At 34.3% G+C, this 17224-nt stretch overlaps 1 protein-coding gene across 1 annotated transcript in view; it reads left to right on the forward strand.

The window, feature by feature from the left end:
* PDHX (pyruvate dehydrogenase complex component X) overlaps positions 1 to 10728 on the forward strand; it is a 33250-nt gene extending 22522 nt beyond the window's left edge. Inside the window, exons 8-11 of the mRNA XM_026664693.2 lie at positions 2193 to 2251; positions 4142 to 4300; positions 7788 to 7852; positions 10313 to 10728. Of these exons, the coding sequence (XP_026520478.2) occupies positions 2193 to 2251; positions 4142 to 4300; positions 7788 to 7852; positions 10313 to 10577 (548 nt within the window). The 3' untranslated portion in view covers positions 10578 to 10728. The remainder of the gene's footprint in view (positions 1 to 2192; positions 2252 to 4141; positions 4301 to 7787; positions 7853 to 10312) is intronic.
* The last annotated feature ends 6496 nt before the right edge of the window (positions 10729 to 17224 follow it).

The raw sequence follows: 17224 nt of genomic DNA on the forward strand, positions 1-17224 counted from the left end.
AAATACAGCCAGGCACTTCCTCTTCTGAATTTTGCACCGAACACAGCTCGATGGGATATGGGATCAAATATCTGCAAAAACAAAAAAAACCCTGATCAATATATTGGCATTGATCTCCCAAAGCCCAGAGAATCCAACCAACAAAATGTACAGTTTTAATTCAATCAACAATTTCTGTTACAGTATTTAAAAGCAAAATAACATTCACCCAGTTTTTCTTGTAAAGTACTAATTTATTTGAACCCAGCCATTATACTGAATTGTTGACTTTTGTACGTTCAGATCCTAACCAGCTATATTTGTGGTTGTAGCATCATTTTAAGATGGTAAGAGTTGCTATAGTGAAGAAGTGTGTTAACAATAAAACGATAATACCACATGCTGTAAAATGATTATGTAATATAGAAAAAGGGATCCAGGGCTGATCTCTATTCAGCTAAAGAAAATAAACTTACTACCGCCTCAAAGTTTAGAACTACCAAGAATTTGTGTGCATCATCAAGCTAACTATTAACCAAATAAATGGTTTTATGATAGTTTTAGACTTTGCAGCTTGCAGTAAAGTTCCTTTCTACTCTCTGTTACCGTTAACCCGATTTTAAGGATTTGTTGATGGCTTTATGTCATTTAAATAGCAGTAGCCCCAAGGCCATCACAGACTAAGATGTCACCTACTTATGACTGAACAGATATAAAACAATCATTATGATTCTTCCACTTCATGCCTGACAGGATTTTTAGTGCCTCTTTTGGAGCTTATTTTCAGACTTAAGAATAGATTTGGAAATAATGGTAGATTGATACATGAACAAATTACGAATTATAAAAAGTTATAATGCGCATTTTTCATTCATTGATTACTTGATTGCTTTGTCTCTCTTCTTAAAATTATGAATTATAACAATAATTTATGAATGACTGTATGAATCATATCTTAATGTTACTAAAAATAACAGTTACACTATGCAGATCTACACACAATATAGTTCTATTAATTCCTGTTCAATTAAGTGTAATTATTACAAAGTTTCAATCTTCTGTAGTCACAAAATTATGTTTGCACATCAGCTGTGTTTCGGTACATAACATTCAAAGGGATTTTATGTTCTATTTTGGTAGAATCCTTTGCTTCTATTATATTTTGTTTAATTTCATTTATATGCTGCCATGCTCTGGATGGTTTACGAAGTATTTAAAATATGAAAAACAAGAAGTGTCAGGTCTTTATATTTTTTAAAAAAAATAATCACACAACACACACATATGTATGTATATTTGCATATAGATTTTTATTTCATCTTACGGTAATGATATTCAAAACAAATGTGATTTTAAGCCAGGGTTGTTTGCATGAAAATAGATGTTAAGATTGATTCTTGGAGGCTTGACGTGTTATTAACCATGGCTTGAAGAAACATTATTTGAAATGAAATAGTTAATGTATCAATTCCACAAAAATGTAGATTGCCATGAATGTGATTTTGCATTTAATGGGGGAGATTGGATCTCTCTGCCTTGAATAACCTATTAAGTCAAGGTTTTACTTTATATGATTTAATTCTGTAATGAAATTTTCTACAGTATGCTTGGACAATCACATATAGATTGCTTGGTCCTTGCATGAGAAAATACCAGGTATCAAGTAAAATGGAATTTTTTTTTTTTTTAAAAAAAAAAATTGAAGCAGGTAATGACAGGCCCTTTCTGCATTGTTCATAGGTGTAGATATAAAGAGGCTGGCCTTGTTAGAGGGAAGATCATTAAAAAGCAATGAACAAATAAGTATGGCTTAAGCCCGTTTAAAGGTACAGATTTACAAAAAGGTGTAGGGCAATCACCTCCCTAATTCAGATGAAAAGGAGGAGGAGGGAGATAAATTCAGATTTGAAAAACTCTTGTTACTATAATCATTCTGATAAAAGTAATTTTAGGCTTTTGTGGTGCCTGTTTCCTGATCCAGTCTACCTTGTAAGGCTGCATTAGCCAAGTACATGAAATCACGATACGTGGGACTCAACCCCAAAGGAAACTTGTATTATGGCACAAATAAATTTTGAATTTCAAATTTGTGGTTCTGTGAAAATGCTACTGTGAAGATAAATCATTGTAATGTGTTAACCATGATTTTCCATGCCTAGAATTCTAGTTGTCCTATTAAATTATTCCTTATAATTTATTTCTCTTTCACACAGATGATGTTAAAGTATCTATAAATGACTTTATTATCAAGGCAACTGCAGTAACACTGAAAGTAAGTAATCAGTCCAGCAAAATGTACACATTTGGTTCCTGCCACCTTAATGATTTTTAAACCTGTATTTTTCTGGGATTATGTTCAAAACCAGGAAAAGATGCTGTAACAGATTCAGTGAATGTTTCCAAGCCAAATATAAAGAACCTTAAACAATTCCTGCCTTGGAGAAAAAATGCAAAATATATGTTAAGCAAATACATCTGCAAGGCTTTTCTGTTTTGTATTTACCATTACATTATAAGATTGTTTTCAACAATCTTTTATAAAATATCATGAGATTTGAGATTATTGTTGTAATTCCTCTTATTAAATATTATGGATCATTGACACTGATGTTGGTGATCGCTGACACCATGTTATCGTTTCTACAATATCCTTCAAGTAATGGCAAGTTTAAGCTAAATATATTTTTCATTTTATTGTTTTCCAACTATTGTACTGTATAATATCTAGCTATATAGGATTATATCCTTTGGTTCAATAAATATTGTTTGTACTGATAAGGGATACAGTCCCTTAGAGAAAGAAACAAATATTCCTTCCAAAATTCCATTTTAATTTCAGTTAACATTCTAGTATTTCCAAGCCATTACATCGATATTAGTATTTAGTATATATATTTGTTTATATTCACATATTGCTATACACTAATAAGATAAGTTCAGTTCAAGATGCAATGTGTTTAGTTGACCTTTATGAAAAAATAGGCAAAATCCTTAAATAAAAGGATTTGTTTCCATAAGTATAATAAAGAAAATTTAATACTGACTTTCCACTAATTCCCATTTTTTCTAACCCATCATTGACATTGATTTTTTATAGTATATTTTAAAATTCCTTAGTCCATAAGGATCTTTCATTTGTGTTGAATTTGATCTTTTATATGGATAAGAGAAAATACTATTTATAACTGCTAAGATACAAGATATAATCATAAGATAAGATATAATGTTTCAATTTCAAACGTTGGAGGATTTTTCAAATAGTTGTGTGAGGGGTTTGCTTTTTTCACAGCTACTCATAGACTGTGAAAATCAATTCTGAATATTGTGGGAGACTTCTTCTATGCAGCATAAATTATGTGGCGTGAAAAATTGTAACCGAAAAGAGAAATTGGCAGTGACTGTCAGTGCATACATTGGTGTGATTAAGGCCTGTGTGGCTCTCATTGAATCAGTGTGGGCTAACGCTTATTAGGAAAATACTACAAATTGAATTGAAGAGTCAGAAATTAGCTGTCTATTTCACTATTCGAGTGAAAGCTCAGAATATTAAAGGAGAAAACCTTTTAAAAACCCAAACTGAATTTTAAAATGTTGAAGAGTTGACTTCTGAAATTAAGGTTTCAAATTAAACCAATCTAATATTTCTCTTTTCAATATTCTTATGTGACTCTCTCCCCCCCTCCCCCCCACTACTTTTTAATTTTTTAAAAAATATTTAGCTCTTTTCTCATCTCCTGATTTAAATGGGAACATATATTCTATAAACCTTCCATTATGTTTTTGGGCAGAATGTCACAGTTCTTTACTAGCAAGGAACAAAATGAGAGTTTCCCTCCAACAAGTTTGAATTCTATTAATAATGTAACCCAGAAACTGCATAAGCCCATCTATTGTGTGGTCGCCTGCAGCTCTAATTGCCTGTGACCACAATTTGCATTCATCTTTTGTGACAAAATTGATATATACTAATAAGATAGGTCTATTTTTAGAGTCAGTTGGCCTTTTTCTTGCTACTATTAACTTGATCTTGCTTAAAGGCAAATCATTTCCCATATGTTATTGCTTCTATCACCGCAATTCTAAAAGGCTTTTTAAAACTTCATAATTGGTTTCACTGCTATTTTTTAACATCTGTGCCTCCCTCTGTTTCTGTTTCTTCCAGCAAATGCCAGATGTGAATGTGACCTGGAATGGAGAAGGCCCCCGGCAGCTGCAGTCGATAGACATTTCTATAGTTACAGCAACAGACCAGGGTTTCATTACACCTATCATCAAGGATGCTGCATCCAAGGGAATTCAGGAAATTGCGGCTTCTGCAGAGGTGTATCTTCAAAAATTGAATTATATGGTTTCTAAGAAAACATCTGCTGTTCCTTTGATTATGTCTTTTTGGCTTGCTTTAAGATAGAGAACAAGATTGTTTTACAAATCTTGAATAGAAGGCAATAACTCCTGTATACTGTTGTGGCACAGTAACCTATCAACTCATTTATGATTCAGGAGGCCTTGATCTAGTGCATGTTAGTATAGAGATATTAGAGACCATTAATAGCCCAATCATCTCTAAACCTGTCCACCATTTAAAAACCTATCAGGGTTCCAGAAAAATACAAATCCAATTAAAAACTCAAGAGACAGGCATTTTCTCAAAATTTCCTTTTATTAGAGTAGTTATACTGGCACATCTGGGAAAACCTGAATCTGAGAGTTCCGGGTTTTCCCTTAGTAATTCAAAAGACAAAACCCAACCCCTGCACTTATCAGTCCGTCACATGGTCCAATCACCAACCATTCCAACTTGAGACATCCCTTCAACCATTCCTCCTCCAGGTGCAGGAATAACATGACCTTGACTGAAAAGAAGAATGCTATTATGTCTAACTACCAACACTCTAAAAATCCCCCCCTCCTACTTTCCCAAGCACAGGAATGTGGCAGCGTGGAAGCTTCTGGTACTAATATGGCTTCCAAAGCTGACAAAACCATCTAAACCTCTCTCCCTATTTGTTATCTCTGCCATCCATTTTATTTTAGTATTATCTAAATATTCTATATTGTGAGAGATTAGCATAATAACAAATTCATTACCACTATATTTAAGATTACTAAGATTAATTTTCTCAATACATATTCCTTTTAATATTCTGTGACTAAATATGGGTTATGTCAATATTGATAATTAATGTACATTTCTAGCATAGGCATAATATGCTTTGGTGAGAGTAGACATTTAAGTGTAAGCAAATGGTCTATTCTAAGAGTAGAGTCGTATACATTTATGTTAACGTATTATAGTTTTCACCAAAGCTGAAAAGAATATTCATCAGTTTGCACATATTTACATTTGATAATGGTTTATCAAACCCCAAGTATTTTACATGAACATTTGGAAGCTGTTTTGTGAGGAACAGATTTCTAATATTATAATTAATGAAATCCCCTGTTATAAAAAAATCTGTTTAATATCCTCAGCTGTATGAACTGTTTAAAACTTTCCAAAATCCTAAAAAGACAAATTTAGAAAAGCCCTTTAGTTGGAGCTGCGCAGCTCTGAACTCTATGAGACATTCTAGAACAAGTTATCCAAGTTTAAGATGGCAATTTTCCACTGATGGAATGTGCCCATCAATTTAAAAAAATAAGTGTCTCAAATTAGAGTTAAAAGATTTTCCTAAAACTTATAATCAAGGAATATAACCTAGGAAAATCTATGGAGATTCTCAGTCATCCAAGTCATGGTTGTCCCAAAGATGTTTTTTTCAAGAGACAACTGGACTTACTTGTTTTTCTTCAAAGACATTTCATCCAAAAAGCTTCTTCAGCTCTGACTTTGGGTGAGAAATGATGGGCCTAAAGCTTCTTGGATGAGAAGCAAATTGACTTCAAAGAAAAACAAGAAAGTCCAGTGCCTCTTGAAAATGCATTTTTGGGACATCCTAGGAAAACTGGGCTTTGTTTTTTCAAAATACCCATCCATTCTTGCTAGGCTGAAGAGCATTTGTAGTCTTATGAAATTAAAAATTACAGTAGATACTCTTTGAAAGTATATTTTGTGGGATTTGGGGGAACTTCTGTAAACTTCCATATTCCACAAAAGAACTTAGAAGAATTTAATATTGAAAAATGGATCAGTCATAATAATTTCTTCCTTTTGAAATGAAACATTGTGAATTGTGGCATTGCATCTTTATACCTCTAATTTCATGAGGCAAAGGTGATGATACTTATTTGTTTATGGAAGATGGCCATCAGTCTTTCTTGAGATAACATCTAAGTCGCATGACTCCACAAATCATCTGCCTCCTTCCTGATTTCTGAATAGCTTGCAGAGAAGGGATTGTGAACATGCCAATATTTGTCATGCTGCTTTTGCAGGAACTGAGAGATTTAGTCTGTTTCCCACATAGACCTTCAAAGCAAAATGTGTCTGTTTTATCAAATTTAAAAATGCTGTTCTAAGAAAACCAGTTAATTATATAAAGTGTGATAAAAATTTAATATCAGATATAAGGTGTATTAAATTTAGATGCTTGTGCCCACTCCAATTGATTAGCACTCTCTTTGACTACAAGTTCATTGCTGTGCTATTAAATACGTTGTTCAGGGGACACATTTTAAGAAATTGGCAAAAATTCAGTTCAGTTTCCCATTAATTCACATATACACATTCTGTATTTTGAACAAAAAATATTCCAGAAATCAAAAGTTGTTTTATCATGTGATTATTGATTGAGTTATTTTACTTTGATATTTAAAAAAACAATTACAAAGTGCCTATTTTGTTGTTCTCTGTGTTTCAGCACTAAGTTGATTTTGGAACAGATCAATAAAAGAGCATTTGGATAAAATTGTAAATTGGTAATAATGCCTATATCACAAACATTTGGATCAGCGTGGCCCTAGGATCCCTGGGGGTCTCCTAAGACCCATCCAGAGGTCCGCAAATTCAAAACTATTTGCCAGCCTATGTTGAAAACTACTACAATATTAAAATTTCATCAAACAATAGTAACTACTGCAACTAATGTAGTAATTTTTTTTAATATAGCAAACATTGATAGATATAACTCATACAAACAAAAGCTCTTAAGCAGCCCTCCGTATTTTCCTAAAGTGGGAAAGTGTCCTGAGAGAAAAATGTTCAAGAAACACTTATCTAGATAATTCTTAATTGCCATTCATTTGAAACTTTAAAATATCTCCTATAACTATCCTATTTTTAAGCATTCAGAAGGCAGTTCTACTGTTTAATTCTGAAGTATCTAAATATGGTATATAAAATTACAACACATCATTTTTCATGAGTTTTATTCCCTCTTGGGAGAAATGAATTAACACTGAATTATTTTCACCTGTCTGTTTTGAATCATGCTGCAAGGCTTACATTTTTCTATGACATTTGCTATGATGTCTGTTGCCATTTGGTGGGATTTCCTGTTAATATAAAAATGTAAATTTATAGTTACAGCAAAGTAATTCCTTTTTGAATTTCTAGATTCTGTAAACAAGACAATGATGGATTTTGAATAACTACATATGCTCTCCATAAGGCAACATATGTGGAATTTTAAAAAGCAATTTAAGAAATCTCCTTAGTTCTGCTTTACACACAGTTTTTTTTCCACATGTGAAACCCGTTCCCAGGAGATCCAAATATGACTTCTAACTACCTCTCATAGATTGTAGCAACTGTCTGACTCTATCAGAATTTTCTCATAAAATTAGCAACCCAATTAATGTGCACAAAGGCATGTACTTTGTTGAAATGATTATTTAAAATAATTCATATTTGGATTTTATTTTCTTAGGCTTTAGCAAAGAAAGCAAGAGATGGGAAGTTACTTCCAGAAGAATACCAAGGAGGATCTTTGAGGTAATTTAAATACATTTCAGAACAGAATGCCGGGGAGGGGTTGGTGGTGGAGATGTTTGAGATAGTCTTTGTAAACCTCTTAAGCCTATGTTTTATAATCCCACCTCCATTATAAGGTCTGTAAACAGAACAATAAATGGAGGTTGCTTATCTATAAATAAGTACTGTTATATTCTTTTCTGTTTTTCCTGCTGTATTTTGAGGATGCTGTCAAGTTGGTTCTTGAAGTTAATTATCTAGCCTTTCAGTGGACGTTCAGCAACTTTAATAATGCTTTAGGTGTATTATGAAATCATAATATCTGATATTTTATAACATTTGGAATCTATTACTGTATTTGGAGTATAGCATTGGATTATTGGGATTGTTAGATTCATGAAAATGATTCACTGATAGTAAAGCAAGTCAAAATACTTTTAAGGCTGACCCTAAAAAGAGGCCAAAAGACTTGGCATTTTTATTTGTCAGTCCCATGAATCTGAAATAACACTATGTAGAACTAGCATAACTGGGAGGAATGACATTTATGCTAGATCACTGAATTGGAAACCGGTTAGCTTCAAACTGGAGATATTTTGAGTAAATTTAATGAATTTAATTAACCCTTAATTCTTCAGTGCCCTTATACAGTACATATGGCTGAAGTGGTTCAGGGAAATATATTTCTACATATCTAATATTGCAAGAATGGAAAACTGCATCCAGCCCACATTACGTTACCTCTCATGCTTGGTAGATTTGTTGAGCATGGGATCTTAAGGAGAGAAGACATCTCCCCTGTTTGCCCTTCACTGGTTATTTTCTTGAATAAGATAGCAGCTGCAAACTTCCAAGTGACCAGGGGTAACAGGAAGTAGTGCTTAGAGCAGGTCAAGCTCATGTCATGGTGGTGTCACGTGACATATCGGGGCTTTTTCCCCCTTCGCTAAACTGCTGGTGGGTGTGGCCAGCACATGATGTATCCAGCCCATGGGCTGGGAGTTTGACAGCCCTGGCTTAGAGGTACAAGAAAAGTAACAAAACTGGAGAAACTCCTCTTGTGTCAACATCAACCACATCTTACCTTTCCTAAAGAGATAAATTGTGTTGGACTGTTATTAAAAGTGAAACAAGGCATTGTGTGGCAGTTTTCTTCCCTTCAGAAAAAAAGGCACCCTTTTCTAATGGCATCTGATTTCCTTTCCAAATTGACTCAAAATGAGAAATTAGTGTGAGTGTAGTGTTAAGAAAAAAACAGTTCCTCTAAAGGAGATCTTCTGTACATATGGACTTTTAGGGAAATAGAATGCTGTTTTGTTTCATATCTTCTAAATCTTGATGGCAAGAATATTGCATATTTAGAAAAATGTCAAAAAAGTAGCAGCGTTTTTATTAGAGTTGCCATGTACAGTTTATAGAAGAGAAGATGGACCTTACCTGGCGAGGGGAAGATCATAAAACAGATTTGCAGAATGCTTACATTAAAACAATGAAGTGTATTTCACTATATTTTAGGGCTAACACCATTTTATCAGATTTCCTAGTATTGATTCTGCTGCAATGGAACAAGCAAGGCTGCTTCCAGACACCCTGAAATCCTCCTGATGGATATTTTTTCCTCACCTCATTAGATACCAGTTTTGTAAAACCACAATACGACATTGTATCCTTGTAAACAAAAGGATCATTTTTGCTCAAGCTGCAAACAGTATAAAACAGTATTTAATTCCCATGCCAGAGTTTAAATTGTATGCATTCAAAGTAACCTACAGTTTTAAATGAGTTCAAAATCATATCCAATATTGGTGAGCTGAATACTATCTGTACATTTCAAAATCTTTAAAGGTTTGTATGGGATATGTTTGCTTTGTTTGCATACTGGTGTTAGTACCCATGGGTTACTTCTTCAAGTGAATATTTTGTGTTGAGTCATTTGATCAGTAGTTCCCAATCTACCAGGTGGACGCATGTTTAGGATCCCTCTGTGTGTGTGTGTGTGTGCGCGCGCGCGCTCTGAGGTTTTATTTAAACCAGGGGTCTCCAACCTTGGCCACTTTAAGCCTGGAGGACTTCAACTCCCAGAATTCCCCAGCCAGCTTTGCTGGCTGGGGAATTCTGGGAGTTGAAGTCCTCCAGGCTTAAAGTGGCCAAGGTTGGAGACCCCTGATTTAAACTATATCAATGATTGCTTGACTTCTGTAGATGCCATACACTAAATAAATAAAACAACATCTATGCTAATGACTCAATAACCATTATTTCATCACATGGAATTTTGAACTAGTTCTTTCCCCCCAAGGTACCCTAACTCTTATGTTGATGAAGAGTGAGACTGCTTGACTGTTCTGTTCAAAACCAAATTCAAAATCCAGATTTAATCATCACAACATATTTATTTCTACCTACGTGTACTTAACAGTTTCTGAATTATTTTTCCAGAGTATCTTATTTTTCTATTTCTTGTCCTTTTCCCAACAAAAGCATCTCAGATCTTGGAATGTTTGGTGTCAACAGTTTCATTGGTCTCGTAATACCTCCTCAAGCCTGCATCTTAGCAGTGGGAGGATCTCGGACAGAACTCACTGTTGTGGAGGATGAAGATGGGAATGAGAAGCTTCAACAACACCAGCTCCTAACGATAACTCTGTCAAGTGATGGTCGAGTGATCGATGATGAATTAGCTTCTAAATTTTTAGACACACTCAAGGCAAACTTGGAGAATCCAATGCATCTTGCTTTGTGTTAAAAGATCAAGATTCCATCCTGTGTTTGGCAAAATATTTAAACTGAATTCCGAAAGAAAGAAAAGGCACAGAAGCTAGGAAAATATGTATAGTGTGACATGGACAACTTAAGCTGCTTATTTATTTAAATAAACTTTAAAAGATGTTTAATGATTTCTATCTCTTGGCTTTTATATGTTGAAGTAGTATTATGTATGTTACGTCTACAGAACTGGTTCAGAATAATTTTAGAGTGTATTCTAATATAAATGGGTATTGCCAGTATACCATATAGAACTCTTGGGTAAGATTGAATAGATGTATAAAAATACTAAAAGGAAAGAAGACTTAACTTCCTTCCTAAACTTTTATCTAGGCTGAACACAAACTGTCTAACCAAACTGAAATGGCAAAATGTAATAGATCTGAGTCAACAGTGTTGCTGTTTAATTTTTTTTTAAAAGCAGTTAGGATAAGATTCAACTATAAGAATCTGACTATATGAAGAATTCTCTGCATACAATAAATACAGTGACTAATAATGATAAATAGTTCTGAGAAGAAAATGCAGGGTGCCAAAATTCAATTACATAACAATATTAATCTAAAGTACTTAAAGTACATTCCACATTATCCTTTTAAACATGTTTTCTACCTATAGTTCTTGGTAATGTGATATATATTATTGTGAGTTTTGAAAACAATGCTTTCAGTATGAACTTAGATATTTGCAGTGGAACTGGTGGCATTGGATTTTTCTTGTGGCAGTGCTTCCAGCCATAACCTTGGGACATCATATAAAGAAAGTTTGCGCAAATTTCATGGACCCATTCCTCTTCTTCTATATAAAATAGGCTATAACTTTCAGGCGAACAGGACTGTTGCTGCTTGTATGTAAATATGATTGTATGTTTTCAAGTGCAAAAGTAATACAATTTTTAAGAGTTCCCATTAGCCTACATTGAATGTTTAAATATAAGTGGTTGTTATTATATTTTATTTGAATACACAGAATTAAATTTCAACTAGGCAGTTCAATATGGAAAATACTTTTGCTGTCCAAACGTAACTTGTTCATTGTGTCCATATTTTAAAAGGTGTATTTATTCTTGATATTCAAGGCACTGCATATGGAACTCAAAAATTTAATCAAACTATGACTTTAACCCTTATCCCCACCCTCATTCTTGTATGAAATATCTATCACTCAACTTCTATATCTGCTGAATTTGGAATTGAGACTCATTGACCTTAATGGGATTGTCTTCTGGACAAGTATATATAAGATTGCTTTGCTATTTACAACTACCAGATTTACTGAAACAATTTCCTCAAATCTTTTCAGTGAAGAGCCATGAGGGTTTTTTAGCTTTATAATTACATAGTTACTAATGAAATACAGTATGTGTTTGCATATTTGCTACTAAATTTAAACATTCAAGCTCTAACTGAAGTAGCTTCATCTAACTACATTGAGATAATATTCTGCCTTAAAACTGTACTCTTTGCAAGATTTCTGATTCATGGTAGAATAAAAGAATGTTCACATTACAAGCATTTCTTTTGGGCTTAATTGGTTTGCACTCTACAGTTACCACGAGGAGTATTCAGTGCTGTTAGCAAGATTTCATCTAGCATAATTACGGCTCGGAAATAGGCTCCCAAAGGAGAGAGAATCATTCCTGTTTGGGAGAAAAATTATCAAGCTTAAAATAATAATTGTTTAGTAAAATAGTTTTGCTTTGCCTCAGTTAAACATTTTCAATGTTTTTAAAAAATCTTTTTAACATTTATTTTTAATAGGTGTATCCTCTTTTCTCTTTATTGTTTGAAAATGACTTTCTGCGTCCTAGTTCCATAACAACTGGGCCTATGCAAATTTCTTCGTGACCAAAGCAAATTCTTTGAATAATCAAGTTAAAACTCTCCTCACCAGTTGATACAGCCTACAGCCTGAGGCTGTACAGATTTGTCCTAACTGTAAAGCTAACAAACTACTTTTAGAAATATATTTTATACATTTATAGACATTTATATACATATCTTCTCTTTACAAGCCCATTTATAGCAATGTTGGAAATTTCATATATATATATCTGGCATCTTTCTTTTTACATGAAACTATTGTCTGGTTTATAAAACGTACCTAAGATATAGTGTGGTTACATTGAATGCATTATTAAAACTAAGTGCATGGACAAGATTGTGAGCAAGTGGGAGAGCTGCACTTGACAATCAGATCTTCTTCAAGGGCCATCAGGATGTTGGTGACTTCTCCTTTAGATTATTTGGACTAATGGCTAGTATAAAAAGAACAACGAAGGATACTGGAATTTTGTAAAACTCTTATGGCTCACGGGCTTTCTTTATTCCTGACCCAAAAGGGAATGAGCAGGAGAAGGATTAGCCTACCCATTTGCAGTTGCTTACATTCCAAATATCCTATATTATTTAAAACCAAATGGGAAAGAAACCCTGAAGCTTATCTGAACTACAGTCCAATTGTAAGCCATATATTGCATGGAAAATACCTTTGGTTTCCCTCTGTACCCAATAAACACCATTGAGTTGGGGTCAGTTCTTAGCAACCACACAGATTTTTCTCCAGCAAGATCTTCCACAACCTATTTTTCAAGTCTTCTATATTTCTACTCAAATATGTATCTTTTGATACATATGAACTTTCAATTGGTACAGTCCTGTATCAATTGAAAAAACAAAAACATTGAAGCCTTTAGAAGGAGTAAATAATTGAAATTGATAGGTTACTTTCAAATGACTTGCTTACTGAAAATAAATGCGTAGAATTTAAACAAAGGCATTTGCTTATGAAAGCCTGTTGTATCTGGCTTTTTAATTTAATTGAAATTAAATGAATTGAATTTAAATGGTTTAATTTCTAATTACTGTTCTAACCACTTTAGGTATGCATATACATACATACTTGCATGCATGCATATAAACATACATAATAAGATTGCTTAGGTTACTAGCAGTTGGGAAATTTAATTTCTGCTATTCACCTTTAATTATTGTAGTGCTTATGCCACCTGTAGCTTTATAAGATTTTTTTAATAGCAAAAATCTCAGCACCATGTTCTCTGAATTATGCCAAGCCATCGTTGGATATTATTCCTCTTAATACTAAATTGTAAGTTTCAAAAGCTTCCAAGAGACAGAGTATTTGTTGTTTTGCTTTGTTTTCAGGTCTCGCTAATGGTACAATGAAGGCTACAACATGTATCACATTATTTACTTAATAGAAGGATTTGTTTTATGTAATTTTATTTGAAAAATCTTAAATTTGCAATACGATAAAAATATGCACAATGAGCACATGACCACAAGGATGCTGTAATGGTCATAAGTAAGAAAATGGTCGTAAGTCACTTTTTTCAGAGCCGTTGTAATTTTGGTAACTAAATGAACTGTTGTTAGTTGAGCACTATCTATTTCTATGGAGGATAGATTTTTTAAAATCTTTTTAAGTATGAGTGGGTGGGTGAGTAGGAAGGAAACAATGAAACATGCTGCCTGCCATTTTTTTTTCTTTAGATATTTTCTTTGGCTCCACATTATGGCTTCTTATCCAACCCTTCCGTGATTTATTTTTGGTAGGTGGGATAAAACTACATACCTTACAATTATTAGCCAATTTGGTTTGTGCGTGCTTGTGCATATACCACAGAAATTAGTCCTTATTGCTGCTAAAATAGATCGCATGCACCAGATATCCTCAAAGCTCAGTGTATACAAGAGGCAGGAAGGTATTTGGGGCATGATTATTTGGCTTGCATGACAGGACAAATCCCCTTGCAAGTAAAAGGAATGAACTGAAAATTGTGCCTGTCTTGCCAATTCAAATCTGGCTACCATATACATTTATAAATAAAAATATGAACTTCAAAAGACAAGTTATTTGTTTTTGGCTCTCTTTCTGCTACACTTCTGTAATCCATAGGTCACCTTGTTCTATGTGGGCATTTTCCTGTAAACTGCTTATTAGCATAGCAATAGCATTTAGACTTATATACCGCTTTACAGTGCTTTACAGCCCTCTCTAAGCGGTTTACAGAGTCAGCATATGGCCCCCAACAATCTGAGCCCTCATTTTACCAACTTCGGAAAGATGGAAGGCTGAGTCAATCTTGAGCCTGGTGAGATTTGAATTGCCAAATTACAGGCAGCCAGCAGAAGCAGCCTGTAGTACTGTATTCTAACGACTGCGCCACTGCGGATCTTATTAATACTCTTCTTGTACGCTTCATATTCATGGTCTCTGGTTTCAGGGCAATTGATTTGTTTTCCTTTTACTCTCGGGTCCTGTTTAATCAGGCAGTAGTTTCTTCATACTGCCATCATCATTCATTTTCGGTAAAGGATGAATCAGTACAGTCATTACTGTGTCTGCTTCCAGTCAGGGACTCATCTGCTTTTCTAGACTCTGCTGCTAGTCATTCATTGTTTATTTTACCAAGAGCCGGTATCTTACAACACAGTGCTGGGATTTCTCTCTTATCTCTCTGCTCGTGATAAAAATTGATGAGAGTGCCTATTGTGTCAATGATTTAAAACTCTCTCATAGCCTTGTTGCAGTTAAAATGTTTCTCATTTTTGTTCCCTGTTGCATCACTCTGTTTTGAGTAGAATTTAAGATTGAACTGAGTAGCTTCTAGTTACTTTTTTAAACTGAGAAACAGTCTTTTCCGTGTAATTAAATATGCTTCACCAGTACAAGCAAAACAGACATTTGAAAATAGCAGATCAACTGTAGAAAACATTCCTAGAAATACTGTGCAGCATCAAGATCAAGTGAAATGATCATTGTTCACTATTATATATTAATCGGACCAACTAGAAACTGGGCACCATATTTTTAGAAGAACATAGACAAATGAGAAGCAAGTCCCAGAAGACCAAGCTCATATTGGACCTGGAAGGTACAACTTAGGACAATTGGTTAATATTACTGTATATGTTTAGCTTGGAAAAGAGAAGATTGTGGGGAAGCGTATTAATTGTTTCCAAGAATCTGAAGGGCTGGTTCATCTGTTTCCTGGACTGAGATGAGGAAGAAGAATGAGAAAATTATTTAGCATGGACGTGCATTGCAACTTATTGTAGTGAGAAACAGAGACTTTCTATGATAACCCTCAACAAAGAGCACAAGATGACCCATAATTGGTGATATCACAGTGGAGTGAAATATTATCTCATGGTCTCAAGCTTCAGGTATTTCTTTACAGTTCAAATTCCATATATATTACAGTTAAAGATAACAAAAAAGTTGCCTATGCTACATATACCGAATAAAATAACCTATAATCGTTATAATCTGTTCAAAATATCATTTGGTAACTGCTTCATGATGGTTGCCTTCAAGCAAAATCTCAAGTTACATAAGTACAAAGAGTGGAAAAGAGCCCACCAAGGTTGTGTGCAAAAGTTTGGATATATTGGAGCTGTGCAGAGATTAGCCTGGGCGTGTATATGTAGCACCTGTAGGGAGCTCTTTGGAACAGCTGTAGCAACTAATGTGCAATCCTGGGAAAAATTGATTTTCTTTGAGCTGTTTCCAAGAGATGCCATTTGCATATCCCCATAGCCTTCCAATCTGGATCTCTGCCCACAGGGCTCTATTACCATTTTGTTAACAAGGCAATGTCTATGTCAAGAGCGGGAGTGGGGAGTGTTGTGGCTGGAAGTAGTGGTGCAGCTGCTTGGATGAACTGACATGGGTTTGCTCACACTGAGCTGGCATCCCCTGGTAGAAGGAGGCTCTGGAGCAAGAGTGATGATCTCATTTGGAGGGTGCCCATTGGGAAAAATGAAGTCAGAAAGGTATCTTCCATTGCAGCTTCATAAGAAGCTTGAGCTGCAAGTATGGACTGGCATTATGTCGAAACCAAGCAACAAGTTTGATTGGTCAGACTTACTCAAAAAAAATTGGCATCCAGTCACTTCAAGGGGGTAAGGGGTAGCCTCAGCATCAGAAGAGCTAATTATTTAACTAATTGGTTTAAATAAGGCCCCTCTCCCAATTAACAAGCATTTCCCTGCCCCTCAACCACAATCCTGTAGCACAGCCCTAATGTATGTCTGGTCTTTCATTGCAATATGTTATGTTTTGGTTTCAGTGATGGAGGATTAACCTTGATCCTTTGAAAATTGAATCTCTTCATTTCTGTCTAACAAAACATGGAATTTTTTAAAATAAATGCAGAATGATTTATACAAGAATACATTATGGTAAGGTGGAAGGTTCCTGAGGTATTAGAGCTAGCTTTTATTTAAATGGGTTGTTGATCACATTTTTGAACAATTTCTATATTTTAAAAATGCCCTGCACCTTAAGAGTATGGGAAATAAGAACAGAATAAGAATAGGGCAGAACTATTCGTATTTCATCTTGATGATTTGCAAGCAACATAGTCCATATAAAACCAGTAAAATGAAATTACTCTCTTGAGTCTGGAGTTGTGTCTTTCATATTCATTCAAGAATTTATCATGCTGTTCTGCCTGTTTTGGCCAGGCTTAAATAACAATTAACAATGTGATTATGTTAACTAGGGAATTTTCTACATAATGGCTGTATTATTTCAGGGAGACCAGTAGGTTTTGATGCAACCAGGTAATCATGAATTCCTATATTTCAGCTTAATTTACAT

Source organism: Notechis scutatus, chromosome 1, assembly GCF_049901735.1.
Source record: "Notechis scutatus isolate UNSWTSFEM ecotype Mainland chromosome 1, rNotScu1.2, whole genome shotgun sequence".
Classification (NCBI taxonomy): Eukaryota; Metazoa; Chordata; class Lepidosauria; order Squamata; family Elapidae; genus Notechis; species Notechis scutatus.